The following is a 16,762-nucleotide window of genomic DNA, read 5'->3' on the forward strand; positions in this document are numbered from 1 at the left end:
GTTTGCCTTCCTTTTGAGACTGAACGAGTGTGATTTCTCAAGGTGGAATTACATGACCAAGTTTTGAAAATTGGAATCTGGTCTGCAGAACTTAATGCTCAGACCACTTCACCAATAAAAAGATGGGACAGGCTTGATAGTTTGAGATATTTATAACATCTGTTTAACAAGATAGGACTATGAGACAGTTTCAGCTCCCAAAGAGAAAAAGGGGATCTGTTGTTTGTATTGGGCACCTGTCCAAGTCAGGTGCCCAATAAAAATATATTTACACATTGAACATGTAAAAAGAGAGTTTGTATTACTTTACAACCAAAATAAGCAAAAGCTCTGTAATCAAAGCTACCTGTTCCACATTTTTGCCATGATGCCAAGTTGAATTAATCTGCACTTCTGTAGAATTGGTAGCAATCTGGTTTTATGGGAATTACTCGAATATTAAATTGCATATACTCACTTTGTTTACAGTGCTAGGTGGTGGCAATGAAATGGCATATAACAAACTTTACAGTTTCTGTTTCAGCACTTGGGAAACGCTGCCCTTGGTTTGAAAGCAGTAAACAAAGGAAAAGTCTCCAATATGTGCTAAGTGGAGGATGACATATTGACGTAAGTGGCTGAAATAATCAGATTTAATGAACTGGGGATATTCTGATCCAAAAGGCCCATAAATAGAACCAACAGCTACACTGGAAGAGGTAGGATAACCCAAGCTGCAATTCCAAATATACTAATTTAGCAATAAATTTCAATCAAGGTGAGTGGGACCAACTGTCACATAGGGAGGCATAGGCATGCTGTAAATCAATTAATTGAAAAGGAAATTTTCCTTTAATAAAAATACAAGAAGTAGAAACAGACATTTTGTATGCTTCTTCAGATCGTGCTACCCATATACATAGTTTTTATTATAAATGACTACATATTTCTACCGTCAATATTTGTTATCTTAAACATTTCCTTTGGCGTTTCCCAGTTATTTCCACTATTCTCTGGAAAGATGTATTTGTAGGCAGCCATTACCAAAGCTCTTGGTCAAAACTAAAAACATGTTTAAGTGTTGTTGACTACATTTGAATTTAATATATATTCATGAACCTTTGTTGGGACAGTAATACAAATATTACCATGAACCTTATTTAAATTCTTTTAATTTCAAGGACTTCTTTTGTTCATATTGACATAAAGTTCACATGAAGCAACCACAGGGAAGAAGAACACATTCTGTCCATCTTATCAACAGCCAAAACATTGCAATAAACATTTTAAGCCTGTTATTTTCTTGCTGCATGCCCCAATTCCTTCCACATCTGAAAAATTGTGAACATTATATGATAAAAATATAAATTCAAGCAAAAAGCCCACACCCCTTTCCATACAGAAAGACAATATCCTAGCAAAAATTAAACAGGATAATAACAAATTAAGATTGCACTTAATTTTTTTATTATGATCAAACTTAATATATTCCTTGTACAAGATTTAGACTATATAATAAACACATTTTCCATAATTTATAACTTTTAAAACATATATTAATCTTTTGGTGGAAGTATATTTATTTCATGTGCACCAAAATAAAACACTCTTGAGTCTTTTTAAAAGTACTGCATAAAAAGTTAGAAAGAAAACCTCCGTTTTAACATTTACAAAAAAATTGAGAGGCAAGGTTCATTTTTTAATATAAAAACCATTAACAGATTTGGAAAAAAAATCACATACAACAGTCTCACCATTAGGAAATACATTTATGGCAGATACTACTTTGTTATTGTTTTCTAAGGAAAAGCCCTATTTCTTGAATAGCCATAGCACACTTTTAAAAAACGGAAACTGACAGTATAAAACTTGTTATACAAACCGTAGAAAAAAACTTTCACAATTGGTTCACATTCTTTTTCTTTGCACACAAGTAACACTGATCATTTGTGAACATGCATCACATAGCATGTGATACCAAGGGAGAAGGGCACTATCACATATCTCAGTTATAGCCCTACAATTCCACCTTAAATGTTATGGTTGCAACCCCAAACCCGGGGGTTTGTCATTTGGTGAGGCACTACAACTCTCTGTATGAGAACGCTAAACATTCCTCTTGAAACTGCAGATTCCACAGTTCCAAAGGATGGAGCCAGGGCAATTAAAGTGGAATCAGAGGATTATACTTTTGTAAGGTGACAGGGCCCACAGCATAGTATGTTAAAACTCTCCAGGAATTCCTTTTAATTCTGAACAACTTTAGTCAATTCATTTAACTTCTTCAAATGATGATAAACTGGGAATAATTAAAAAAAAATGGGGAAGAGATTAAGCTACAATTCTAACTTATTTTGGGAAAAATTCCAAATGGCCTCTACTTGAATTATGTGCAAAGGTCAGGAACCTTCCATTCTCTAGATATTTTGTACTTCACCTCCCGGAACATCTCCACGGATGGAGGGCCTCTACTGGCATTAACTGGAGTTCAATGGGAACAGAGTATGAAAGCCTAATGCTTTGTAGACCTTTCATACCCCTAGAGCTGACGTGGTCAATTGCCAGGGATCATGGACCACAGTAACTAAGGAAAAAATTGTTGCTAGAGCCACACTCTCCATGTTTTACTCTCTATGGGCTATTTTAAGGCAAGAAAAAGCCTTTTCATACTAAAAGGCTCACCTGTTGGAATGGGCTTTTCCTGGACCTAAAGTCCCTTTTGGGATCAGAAATTTTAGGCAGCAGGAAACACAAATAGCTTTAGGAGCCATGCTTTCTGAACCCCTGCCCCAGAGATTTTCTGCTTTGATTACGTTTCAAAGAAAAGCAGAATATTTATTTCTTTAGAACTTTTGTATCCCATTCTTTTCTATCTTTGTGGAGGGACTCAGAACGGCTAATACATACCCAGAAGCTGTGGCATTTACTCACATTTCTGTAAAGCATTTCCCTTTTCTTTAGCAAAATCTGCTTCCAAACCAGTCCTGAGTTTTACTATTCAGAAGTTTTAAAATATTCCTAGTAGGGGCATAGAGCTGTTTTTTTGGAAAGGAAAGCATAAAAGCCACAGCACACAAAACTGGCACTCAAACCTATAAAAACATACTCAAACACAAAAATTCTTCCACTCTTTGTAATTAAAGCATGACTGAATCTCATAATCACGCAGTTAGGGCTGAACACCAAACATTGCTATCTTATGCCACAACAAACCAGCAATTAATCACAAACTAATTTTGATGCATGTGTAGCATTAATGCCCTCATTTCTTAACATGTAAGCACATTAGAGCAAGTATAAGATGTCATTAGCAGTGAGTCAGTTTTAAATTTGAATTCCTGATCAGAAAAAAAGAATTGAAAGCAGTTCATATCTAGGCTAATATTTCTACTTTGCCATTTAGACACTGTTATTTGTCACCTGATTCCATTTATCATTCTCAACGGCAAGAGAATCAATAACTCAAATACTTGAATAAATATGTGAATGGATGAATGTGGATCCCTATGTACACAGAGGATTCTGCATAATCTGAACATATAAGACTATTTTGGAAATGTATCCTGACCATTGTCTTAGAAACAGGTGTGGAGTGAATGGGGTTTACATGCTCTTAACTGCAAGCATGATTGTAGTCCAATGTCACAATAAAGTTAAGTTAGGTATGCTTAGGTCCAATGAAATCTTATGTCTCAGTCGTACTTAATTCTACACTTGATTGCGGCTCAAATATTTTAATCAAACTTTTAAACCAATGTACAACAATGCCCAAAGTATGTTACAGGACAGAAACATTCTGCTAATTCTGAATCCTGCATTTATCAAATACGACACATTTCCCTCTTTTGTGACCCAGGCATACTTAACAAAAATTCTGCATTTTTATTTTATTTACACATATGTAAATATTTACATTTGAATTTTCTATTGTAATAAAACACATACACAACAAAACAAGTCAGAAGAAATCACATACAATGTAATTTTTAACACTCATTCAAACCTGTTTCATTGCAAAACTAATATAATTTGAATTAAAATCCCTGCTGCCTGCTGCTCATCACATAACTCTGGTTACCAAAATATCTATAGAGTATCAACCTCTAGGGATCAAATCAAATAAAGAAGTGCCTTTTATTCCTACTCTCTTCCTTCAAAATCTCTTTAAAATAGCTGGCAGCAGGCTGGCTGCTACTTTACATATAAAAATCCAAATATTCACATATTGCTAACTTTAAATTGTATCTTGTACAATATCCATACATAAAATGTCAGTAACCAAAAATCCACGTAAATTAAAGTTTTCAATTATGGTCAAGTTAACTCAAAGGAGGTTTTATTTGTTATTGCTAGCATTCGAGGTCAACACAGCAGCACACTCAAACCACATCTTCCCTTACGATCAAATGAATAACCAATATTTATATGGAGCTAATGAAAGTATTCTCCATAAAAACAATAAATTAGTTGCAGGACTCCCATTACTGCTTTTTATATGAAGGCATATGCACTGGTATCACAGAATAAGAAAGGAGTAATCAGATTTTAATGAATATTATATTCTGTACCTAGGAAACCCTAGATCATATTACCTCCAAATGTGAATAATTTACTTTGCGGATAAATCCATTTATCATAATCTCCATGACCAAAACAGCATCAAAATTTTGTTAGATTCCTGTCCCTCTATATGCATGTGCAAATATTTTACTCCGTTGATGCAGCATTAGAAACATCATGGAAATTAAAGAATTTTTTTAAACTCCCTGTAGGCACTCTTTGTACTTTTTTTTAATTATGTGTCTGCTCATGACTCCAAAGGCTAAACGCAGTTTTGAATGTTCTGTGACAGAGTTTGCACATATACTGTCTTTTGAATGTGATAGCTGAAAGGGGTGGAGCATGGTAAAAAAGAGTGTCTGACTCCTGTGGAACAAACAATTTCTCAGAGGCTGAAGTGGCTTCTGACAAGGCTGTAGGGCTATCAGGTTCCAAAGGTTGTATTTTGGGAAGGGGTGGGGGTGGAGGCAATGGCGGGGGTGATGGAGAATTAGCTGATGTGCATATCCCAGTATCTTTACGCACCAGCTCCTCTGAAGGTTGTGCCATATGGGACTGGAAATGACTCCACAAACGGAAATTGGTTCGGAAGGCCTTGTTGCACACATGGCAAATGAAGGGCTTTACAGAGCACAGAAGCTCCTGGTGACGTTCTAGTTGTTTGTGTACAGTAAAAATTTTCCCACACTTTTCACAGGGCCACAGACCAGAATCTTTATTAGCCAGCATTTCCTTGTGCTCCTGACTGCCTTCAGAGACCTCTTCCTCTACATCATCTGCAGGTTCTTCTTTGATCTGAACTTTAAATTGTTTGGAAACACTAAGATCTTCAGGGAGGCACGAGGAATCTTCTGAATCAAAATTAGTATGTTCTGAGGAATCACTATCTTCTTTGGCTGCAACAAAGTTGTTCATTCTGTTCGTCTCTGACTGGGGATGTAGCCTTGGAGCATTATTAACTTCACCGTTGTGCTCCAGAACGGGTAAAGAAATATTGTCTGTGGGAGCCATACTATTTTGATTGTGGACTTCAACTTGATGACGCCAAATACTGAAGGAGGATTTGAAAGTGCGCATACATTCTAGGCAAGTGAGCTTCTTATATTCGCATGTGATTTCATGGTTATGCTTCAGCTCTAGAGACGAAAATCGAAGGCTGCAATAAATACAAACAGTTGCATTCCGACAGAGCCGTTCATGATTTCCCTGTTCAATAATAGAAGAAAGTTTAGCATTACAAAGACGACACTGGTAAATCTTTTTGCTTTCTACTGGACTTTCAGTGCACGTATCCTCTTTTGGTTTAAGAGCTTTATTTCCTCCAACTGATTTTTCCCCTGGATGCATTTTTATGTGCTGTTTAAACTGTGATAGGAAGCGATATGCTTTCCCGCAGTAGGTGCAAATGTAGGCTCCTCTGGCTCTTGACCTTAGATTTCTTTTAATAACTTGTTGGGCTTGCAACCCAGTCTGTCCCTGAAAACCTTGCTTGCCACGCCTTAGTTTAACAATGAGAGCCTTCTTAATTTCTCGTTCTCTCACTATATCAATTAATTTCCTTTGGAATTTTTCATCCAGCACAGTATGTGAGCTGGAAGCAGGTGAAGGGTTCTTCACAATCCCATGCTGTGTCTGGCAATGTGTCCAAACTTTGAAGTTTGTGTGAAATCTCTTATGGCAAATATCGCAAGCATATGGTTTCTCGGGATTATGGTACATATTGACGTGACGATGAAGGCCTGCCGTAGATCTGAAAATCTTAAGACAGTGCTTGCACTTAAACTTTTTGCTAGGCTTTGTTTCTTCTAGTTCACCACATTCATCTTTGCTAATGTCTGAATCTGGGTAATCAACAAAAGGTATAGGTTTTGAGTTTTCCTCAAAATTATCCTCTGATTCAGGGGAAGCATGTTCATCAAACTTAATTTTTTTGGGTGGCAGCCTTCTGTCAGCTTGAAATCTCCTTTTAGCCGGAAGTCTACTGAGATCCCGATGTTCATCTTCAGTTTTAACAGGGTTGATTTTATTGACAGATGATGATACATCCCCCACAGTAATTCTTATTATTTCAGAAGGATCAGCAAGTGGGCTTCTAGGTTCAGTTTTTATTCGTATTTCCCTAAGAGGAGAAGCTGCCTCCCTGTCTGTTGACTGGGAGGCACTAAAGGATCTAAGGCGATGTGGGTGCATTACCTGTGTCTTATCATCAGGAGTTGCCTTTTCTGAAGATGTCTTTTGAGAGGCTACATTTAGCATTCTCCCTTCTGTTTTATTTGCCACTGGAGATACTTGGGAAAGCTTCAGATCAAAAGATGGTGAATAGATAGGAACTTGACTATCCATGGATAATGATCTTCGAAGGAGACTTTTAACAAGTGGTCCGCTTCTGTCGATACTTTGGTTTTCAGGGCCAGATACCCTAGAAGGAACCACTAATCCTAACTTTGAATAGTACAACAAATTTCTGTCTTCTCTTAAACCAGCCCCCTTTCCTGTCTCTCTTAACAAAAATGTAGATTCTGATGAGTTACACAGAGATACAACTGGTGGACAAGGCCTTTTCAAGGGCACTTCAGTTATCTTTCCTTTTAGGAGCTGATTGCTTCCTCCAGATTCATCTGCTGCTGAATCCTTGTCTGGAAATGGTTTCTGTAATAAGACTGCATTTCTTTTAGTTCTGTTTTGATCGTCCATTGCACCTGAGGTTTCATGGGACTTTGAGTATCTTAAAGAACTGTCTTTCAACCATCTCCTTTCATTTAGTGATAAGCTTTGTAAAAACTCAGTTGGCTGAGTTAATTGTGGTATCTTACTTTTGACCACAACTGCGGACAAGGGTTTAGAATTATGACTTATGTCACATGGGATGTGACCAACATTTTCCTCTTGTGTTTCATTTTTGCTCTGACAAACTATGACACTTCTTTTCTGGGAGCTGCTTTCATCTTCCTCTTGGAAAAGTATTTTCTTAATGGGACATGCAGGTAAAGGAACTTGGGGGTTTCTAGAGACAATGTTTGTAAGAAAGGAAATCCCAAGACTGTAGCCCACTTCTTGCACACCTGCAAGGCTGCTTTTCTCAACAAACAACGATGAGGAGTAAATGTAGTTCAAAACATTGTCAAAAGTATCTGGTTCACAAAAGTCAAGCTGAAACACTGACTGAGACTCATTTTCTTTTTTTGTGAACAGAGTCTGAAAGTATTCACTGCTGGCAGCCAGAACATTTTTATGGGCTCGAAATTTTTGATCTCCTACTATAAGAACAACATCACAGAGTTGCCCTTTCAGACGTTCTTCATTTAAAGCACTCAGGAGAGAAATAGCATGTGCTGGGTTTATATAATGTAAGAGTCCCTCCATGATTTAGGTTTACCTGAAAGACATAAAAAGACAAAAACATAATATAGTTTAAGTTCAGTTTAAAACAAAGAAGTAAAACTGCATTTCTCCCCTTTTCCATTCATGTTGAAGTCTCCCCAAACATCAAGAAACAGAGATAATACTCTCACTGGTATCAAACTTGTGGCCCTCCAGATGGTTTAGACTTCAGCTCCCAGAATTCCTGGCCATTGGATAAGCTGGCTAGGGCTTTTGGGAGTTTTGAGGTCCAAACACCTGGAGAGCTACAAATTTGACACCTCTGCTCTATACAATATGCAATTGGTACTAAGTAGATGTTTAACAGAAATATCATTTTTTAAAAAAATCAAACAGTCTATAAAGAAATTACCACAAAGGTCCAGCATATGAAGCACATAATGGTTCTATATATAAAATGGCTAATTTAATCAGTGGAGATTACTTCGTAATGTACAGAAGTAAATTTTGGGTTTGTTGTAGGTTTTTTCGGGCTATATGGCCATGTTCTAGAGGCATTCTCTCCTTTTTTTGGAAAAAAGAACGTGTGTCTTGTCTCTTCATCTATTGCCTTCAGCAAATTACATGCAAATGTTTACTGTCAGACTTGAAAACAACACTAATTCCTTAACAGAGATTAAGGGTAAAATCTTAAACATACTAAAAAAAATAAACTCTTATCAATACAGTGGATTTTTTTCTGTATATATAAACAAGAGATTGATTTGGATTCAGATTACATTAGCCTCACCAGATTCCCACGGAATTCTATGTGGAAAGTGACCTAATATGAATTAATTTCAATAAAAATGAAGTCCAATTAATTTACACAAATGGACAACACAGTATCTTTGGAGAAGTGAGCCTTTTTAATCTTAAATGTATATCCTAAGATAATTAATGTATATTTACTTTTAATTCAGTTTTCTGAAGGAACTGCACCTGAAGTTTGGCTCTTAATAATATTTAGAATCTACCTCTATATATACTTAATTAATAGTTAAATTTAGCTAGTACCCACTGTAAACATGTACAGGATCAGGTACTAGGCTAGTGTTGACTCATGAGCTTAGAGTTAAGTTAAAAACATGGAAACTTTGAAACATATATATCTATCTATTTATCTATCTATCTTGTTAGTATGACAGAAAAAAGTAGAAAACATTTAACATCTTTCTTCTTTCATACTGCATAGTCACGCAACACTTAAGGTTGTTTGGACATTTCTTATTATGAACTTAAGTAGGTGGCTAAGGAAAATTTTACATCAAGAATTCCTGATTTGCAATTCTGTATTAGACTAAGGGTACATCTACACTGACCACTTAGTTCAGTTTGAAATCAGTATTGAAGAAGTGGTTTCATTATGCAGATGATTTCATAGGAAATCCTGGAACCAGTTTAATGCCCGAATTATGACTGCACAAACCAGAGCACCGATGCACATTAAGAGGTTTATTTCATGTATTTTTCTGGGTGTTTGTCACCTAGCCCCCACAGTTTGAACTTTGCCTTGAACTGCATTAAATGGTCAGTGCATATGGGCCTAGATTAGGCCCCATTCGAGGTGATCACTTGTAATCCAGGTGGAGATGTATTAGCATTTTGGTACTCTGGAATATCTTCCAGCCAGCCACTTTCTGAACTTGCTTGTCTATCAGTTGGGATCCAAATATACATTTATAATGTAATGTTAGGATTTATTGCTCTCCCAAGTTTTATCTAGGACCATAGTGCTGATTCAATACAATTTATCTCTCTAAGCATATAGAATGTAATTGACACAATATAATAAACACAGAATATTTCTCTGCCTCTACATTTGGTTCTCAGGCCTTCTCTGAACACAATGCTTAACAAAATGAAAGTGTTACCCAAACATGCAGCAGCAAACCTTGCACCCACATAATTATTTCTCACTCCTCCTTTGGCACAGCTGTAAGGAAACTGAAATAATGGACTTCCTATTTAAAATAGCTCAGATGCAATGGGAAATTCTAGTTAAATTAAAACAGGAAAAGGATGCTTCCAATCTTCCTGTGGCTCTCAGCAGAGGAGCAGAGAGACATGGGCCCAAGGCTCACTACTGCTGATTCTTATAATGCTCAATAATGGTTTAGTATTATATTTGAAACAAGCCTTGGCTTTTTGCTCAAATACTGCTCATACAGAATGGTTCTCAGGAAGTAGAATCTCAAAACAGATTGAATTAAAAATAAATGAAACGTACCACAAAGCTTTCCTTTCCTCTTCTTAAATACACCCCAAAGCCACAGAAATCTTAGATTCAGGATCACACTTGCTCCTTAAATTTGGATTACCTTGGAGTCTGTACATCAGATAGGCTGGGAGAATGGAAAAAGTATACTTTAGCAATCATTAGTATACAAAGCAAAATTTCCCGCCTTTGTACTCAGTATTCATTTCCATCTCAAAATACTTATTGCTCCTGGTTTTCATTCTTTTCCACTTTTGAACTGAGAGTGTTTTAATTAAAAAGATGTTCAAAATGTTCAAAACATTACTACAAAACCAATTAAGTAAAATAACTATAGATAGTTCAAAATTTAATCTGTGACAATACATAAATTTGCTACAAAGCCTTTTTAAAAAGTGAACATATTTTAAAACAAGAGTGCTGCACTTCAGAATCTAATATCTCGTATTGCTTCTGAGTTTTGTCCAGAATTGCTGCCCTGCCTACCTTCTTTTTCTCTACATTTGTATGTTTTAACTTGCAAAGTGTTCCTCTGGACAGGATCCGTAAATATTCTAAATGGTTTATGCTTTTTATATTAATGGCATGCATCTCTTTTACTGACTGTTCAAGCTCCTAGTTGGGTTGGGGCCTCTCCTGGTTCACTTCAAGCAGCAAAAGGTCTTGGGCCACCCTGCTTGAATGTGTAAACCGACAACAAATGTGTCGTTATGGTTGCACTGAAAGTAAATTATGTCTGGTGTTGCTAAAATGCCTGCCTTCAGCAAGTGACTCTCATGTTACAATAGCATCACTGGCTAGTAGCTGCTTCCAGGCGCAGCTCATGGTATTGATCAGTGGTGGCTAGAGGTTTTCATAACAATGGAGCAGTGAAAATACTCTGTGTATTTGTCTTACTGTTAGAATAAGATGTTCAAAGTGCAGAACCCCATCCTAAAATAAACTCAGCACCTTGTATGATTCCTTTAAAGTTCAGAATAAAACTCAACAGAGTTTCACAATCAACTGAAGTAGAAGCCAACTAGATCCATGTTATTTGAAAGTCCATACTCCTCATATGAACATGCTTGGGTTTTATGAAGCTCAGAGGTTCTCTTTGACCCACTGTCACTAGGGGCATGTTTGATAGAAATGGGTCAGATGGAGGAAAACCTTTTTATGTCTGCTCCTGAGCTCTGGAACTTCCTACTAAGCAAGGCCAAAATAGCTCCATTCTTTATGTGCTTCTATTGGCAGACCCAAATATTCAGAGAGGCATTTAACCTTTGATTTGTTAGTTTGCTGGCGTACGCTTTAAGTGCTATTTTTTATTATTGATGTGTTTCAATCATTTTTCCTCTATGTTTTGATTATAATTTTGTCTTCTATCTTCTATTTCTTTGCTGTTAACCACCTTGAGAACCATTTATAGTGGGAAGGCAGTTACAAATTCAGTAAACAACTTAGACCTTAACTAACAAACTTTGCTAAAGAGCATTGTTATTTATTTATTTACTTATTATATTTTACCCCGACCTCTCATATCCCATAGGGAACTCAGAGCAGCTTCCAAATTGGCAACAATTTAATGCCATGCAAACAACATATACATACAATAAGTACATACCTTAAAAACCACAAAAGTTAAAAATCATAGCATTAATACATTAAAAATCACAAATTCAAAGTCACAATCCAGGAGCCATTCCAATCATGTTGCACTTATTTCCTACCCACTTACTGCACTAAATCACTCTCCAAAGGCTTGGTCCCACAGCCAGGTTTTTAATTTCTTTCTAAAGGTCAGGAAGGAGGGGGCTGATCTGATTTCACTGGGGGAGTTCCACAGCCGAGGGGTCACCACTGAAAAGCCTTGTCTCTTGTTCCCACCAACCACACCTGCAAAGGAGGTGGGACCAGAGAGCAGGGTCTCTCCAGATGTGGGATATATGTTCAGACAGGTAAGCTGGGCCAGAACCATTTAGGGCTGAAGCCAGTACTCTGAACTGTGCTCGGTAGCAGACTGGCAGCCAGTGGAGCTGGTGTAATTGGGGGGGGGGGGGGGGGGGGGGTTGTGTGCTCCCTTTATTCCGCTCCAGTGAGGAATCTGGCTGCCGCCATTGGACTACTTTTTGAATAGATTCTACAGTAAGATGTCAAAGATCATGGATATGATCTATTACTATTACCCTTGCCACTTTAAACCCGCATTATAGGTGTCACCTTAGTAGTACTTACATCCTCCTACAAGTTGAGTATCCCCTATCTGAAATACTTGGGGGCAGAAGTATTTAAGATTTCAGATTCTAGAATACCTATATTTGCATATATTTACATAATAAAATATCCTGGAGTTGGGACCCAAATAAACACAAATTCATTTATGCCTCATATACACATAGCACACAAGAATACACATATACACACAAGAGTGGCCATCAGACTGGAAAAAATCAACTTACATCCCCATACCAAAAAAGGGAAATGCGAAAGACTGCTCAAACTTCCGTACAGTGGCCCTTATTTCTCATGCCAGTAAGGCAATGCTCAAGATCCTGCAAGGAAGACTCCAGCAATACATGGAGCGAGAGTTGCCAGATGTTCACGCTGGGTTTAGAAAAGGCAGAGGAGCAAGAGACCAAATTGCCAATATCCACTGGATAATGGAGAAAGGCAAGGAGTTTCAGAAAAACATATATTTCTGTTTTATTGACTATTCTAAAGCCTTTGACTGTGTGGATCATAATAAATTGTGGCAAGTTCTTGGTGGTATGGGCATACCAAATCACCTTATCTCTATCCTGAGGAATCTGTAAAAGGACCAAGTAGCAACAGTAAGAACTGACCATGGGACAACAGACTGGTTTAAGATTGGGAAAGGCGTACGGCAGGGTTGTACACTCTCCCCCAACCTATTCAATTTGTATGCAGAACACATCATGTGATGTGCAGGGCTTGAGGAATGCAAGGCGGGGGTGAAAATTGCTGGAAGAAACATTAACAACCTTAGATATGCTGAGGACACCACTTTGATGGCCGAAAGCGAGGAGGAGCTGAGGAGCCTTCTAATCAAGATGAAAGAAGAAAGCGCAAAAGCTGGGTTGCAGCTTAACATCAAAGAAACCAAGATTATGGCAACAAGAATGATTGACAACTGGGAAATAGAGGGAGAAAACGTGGAGGCAGTGACAGACTTTGTATTTCTAGGTGCAAAGATTACTGCAAACGCAAACTGCAGCCAGGAAATCAGGAGATGCATACTTCTTGGGAGGAGAGCAATGACCAATCTTGATAAAATAGTGAAGAGTAGAGACACCACACTGGCAACAAAGATCCGCATAGTAAAAGCAAGAGAAGTAAGAGAATTTGCCATCTGCAAGGACGTTGCCCAGAGGACGCCCAGATGTTTTGATGTTTTACCATCCTTATGGGCTGCTCCTCCAACAGTTTGAGGGACTGTGACCTGGCCCTCTGTTTAAAAAGTTTGAGGACCCCTGCTCTAAAGTCTTTTACAGTTTAGGTACAAGCTATGTGAAGGATAGTATTCTCCCTTATGAACCTGCCCATGCTTGAGATCTAGTGGAGAGGCTTTTCCCTCTCCCTGTGAAATTTCATTTCAAGGACTTTGTAAGTCAGAAGCATCTTGAAGGCAAACATTAACTCAAACCTTTGTTTTGAATAGCAAAGACCCCAAGGACATGGGTAGGTCTCTGTGTCTTACTTTCTACAGTTCCTACAGTTCATCATTTCACAGGCTATTATAATCTCAAGGCAACTTTAATTTATTTGTGATCTCAAATAGTAGGTCCAATCCATGTACAACAGTCCTGTGGTAGAAGGACTGTTGTACAGAAGAGTTTGCATATACATAGTTGCACGCAAGGTTAAACACTAGAATACAAATTTTCACGAGACTGAATGAAATGAGATTTAATGATACCCTCTGGTGTTATTTTAAACAAACGATTAACATTTTCCAGCTTTATTGAGAACACATTATAGCTTGTATTTGTGAAGTAAAGTGTTGGACTACAGATGGCAGAGGGACAGTATATCACTAGCCAACACACATTTTGGTGCCTCAAATGTTAATCTGTTTTTGGGTAGAACTGGCCTGTTGATTTAAAAAAAACCACCAGGTTCTACCTATCAACTCTAATGTTTGAGATATAGAACATAAGCCATGTACCACTTGCCGTCTGCTTCCCAATGAAAACCGTAACTATATCCAAGAAAGAGCTGTGTCAGTGAGAGGAGCTACACCACTGCTGAGAAAATGGTTGTGAATGATTAGGGGGCCTTACACACTGCCCCTTTATTCCAGGATGTGATCTCAGCATATTTGTTTATCCCAGGTTATCTGGCAGTGGGGACTCACATATTTGTTTAAAGCAGATAATCTGGGGTCCGATACTGGGATAAAGGGGCAATGTGGAAGGGCCCTAGGTAGATTGAAAATGGGCTCAGAGGCCATCCCACCTATGACCCAAGGTCTCCTCTATTCTGCCTAATTTAACATGCCCTAACTTGATAGATTGGCATTATAACTTTTGAAAAGTTCCCATATTTGAATAGCAAGCCTCAACTGGCATGTCATATTTATTTGCTTTTGATTAAACCAAGAATGAAGCAAAAGCCATATGATTTATTGCAAACTTTACTTAAAAGTTTGCAATAAACCATATGGTTTTTGCTTCATATCTCCGCCTATGAAGCATCTAGGAACTTGAGATCGTCTGGGGAGGTCCTGCTCTTGATCTCGCCTGCCTCGCAAGTGCAATTGGCAGAGACAAAGGACAGGGCCTTCTCAGTGGTGGCCTCCTGGCTTTGGAACTCCCTCCCCAGGGATATTAGATCAGCCCCCTCCCTCCAGACTTTCCAAAAAAGGTAAAGACCTGGCTCTTTGAGCAAGCTTTTGAGAATGCAGTGGAACAGATAACACAGAACTATTAATGATGAACATGGAATGGCTAGACGATGTTACTGAATAACGTTTTTAACAAGATCACACCGATGATTATATGCTTTAGCAGTTTTTATGTTTTATATTGTAATGTTGATTGTTTTTAATGGCACTTTTATGAATGCCTGACATTGAATTGTGCCAATCTGTAACCCGCCTTGAGTCGCCGTAAGGCTGAGAAAGGCGGGCTATAAATATTGTAAATAAATAAATTTGCTATTTTCCAAGAACTGATGGACTACAACTCCCAGAATTCTTCACCCTCCTGGAAAGTCCTTTTATATCACACCCTCAAACCTCCACAAAACTAAAACCCAGAACTTCAATCAATGGCTGATACCAAATGAGAGACTCCCCCCTGGGTGCACACAGAACTGGGTGACTTGGAAGGCGCGGAACAGACTGCGCTCTGGCACCATGAGATGCAGAGCCAACCTTAAGAAATGGGGCTACAAAGTGGAATCCACGAAAGCGAGTGTGGAGAAGAGCAAACCACAGACCACTTACTGCAATGCAACCTAAGCCCTGCTACATGCACAACGGAAGACCTTCTTATAGCAACACCAGAGGCACTCCAAGTGGTCAGCTACTGGTCGAAGGACATTTAATCAACTACCAAGTTTGCAAACTTTGTGTTTTGTTTGTTTGCTTGTTTTTAATGCAATACAACTGTTTAGTTCGCTCCTGACACGATAAATAAATACCTCCACAATCAGTTCCAAACTCTGACTCATTCGATGGCGAAAAGAACATAGAACAATCAAGAAAGTTACACAGTAAACATCTTTTTCCTTTTGCACAAAAAAAAGCAGGGGAAAAAGAGCAACATTCCCCCCATCCCATCTGCCTGGTCAGAATGACATCATAAGGCCCAATAGCCCACCACACCCATTGTCCCGCGCATGCTCAGGAAACCCTCTCTTCCCCCCAGTCAAACTATCCCGAGTTTGTCGCGTGCGCAAGTAGTCCCTGTATCTTTGGGCACCACGCATGCGCATGAAGGAAAAGCCACCACGAGCGAGGAAAGGGCAACGGGCATGCGCAGTAGAGCGCTAGTGGACGGGGGCGGCTTTGGTATTCCACGATACAGGCGCCGCTCCTGGATCGACGCATGCGCCGTGGAAGGGTGGGAGCCCGTTTTGTAACCGGCGCAGGCGCACAAGGCGCCTCGGAACCGCAGCCCTACTCAAGTGCCTGTGTGTGTGGGGGGGAGGGAGAGAAATAGACCTCAGCGTTACGTCAGGAAAGGACGCCTTTGTGCAGGGGAAATCCCGCGCCTTTCGTCCAGCAGGGGAGCCTCCTTCAACGCGCAGCCCGTCGGGACCCGTTACTCACCGATTCCGCCGCAGGACGGGCACCCCCCCTCTGGCCTCACCCTCCCTTTACGGGGCCGCCGCGCGCGCCGCCGCCACCGCCGTGATTCCATCCATCTTGAATTTGACGTCATCCCACACCAAGGGATGAGGTCATCGCAGCTAGCGCTCGTCACGTGCGCCTCTTCCCCATTGGTTGGCGCCAGGCACCCTGCTCGGGATGTGGGGGGGGGGGGGGCAGGGGGAGCGGGGACGCGCGCGCGAGGCCGGCAGTCAATCAAAGAGGCCATTGGCGGATGGGTTTACTTTAGTCCAGGCCTGGGCGAACTTGGGCCCTCTATGTGTTTGGGCCTTCCTGGTCTAGCATAACCTATGCAGTTTCCCCGTGCC

At 39.4% G+C, this 16,762-nt stretch overlaps 1 protein-coding gene across 2 annotated transcripts; it reads right to left on the minus strand.

Annotated features, from left to right (window-relative positions):
• Positions 1-1,134: 1,134 nt before the first annotated feature.
• Positions 1,135-16,542, minus strand: ZBTB21 (zinc finger and BTB domain containing 21). 2 transcript variants are annotated; one of them, XM_060770289.2, is made up of 3 exons: positions 16,395-16,542; positions 10,130-10,244; positions 1,135-7,915 (listed from the first exon to the last, which is right to left on the minus strand). In XM_060770289.2, exon 3 carries the CDS (start codon positions 7,900-7,902, stop codon positions 4,771-4,773), a length of 3,132 nt encoding a protein of 1,043 aa, XP_060626272.2. In that variant the 5' UTR covers positions 7,903-7,915; positions 10,130-10,244; positions 16,395-16,542; the 3' UTR covers positions 1,135-4,770. The 2 variants fall into 2 exon arrangements, with proteins under 2 accessions (XP_060626272.2, XP_060626274.2); XM_060770291.2 differs by lacking the exon at positions 10,130-10,244.
• Positions 16,543-16,762: the final 220 nt, after the last annotated feature.

This window comes from Anolis sagrei, chromosome 3, assembly GCF_037176765.1.
Source record: "Anolis sagrei isolate rAnoSag1 chromosome 3, rAnoSag1.mat, whole genome shotgun sequence".
Lineage (NCBI taxonomy): Eukaryota > Metazoa > Chordata > Lepidosauria > Squamata > Dactyloidae > Anolis > Anolis sagrei.

Bases quoted from the DNA above. Each gene is read 5' to 3' on its own strand.
- ZBTB21 (XM_060770291.2), bottom strand. From the start codon at position 7,902: ATGGAGGGACTCTTACATTATATAAACCCAGCACATGCTATTTCTCTC.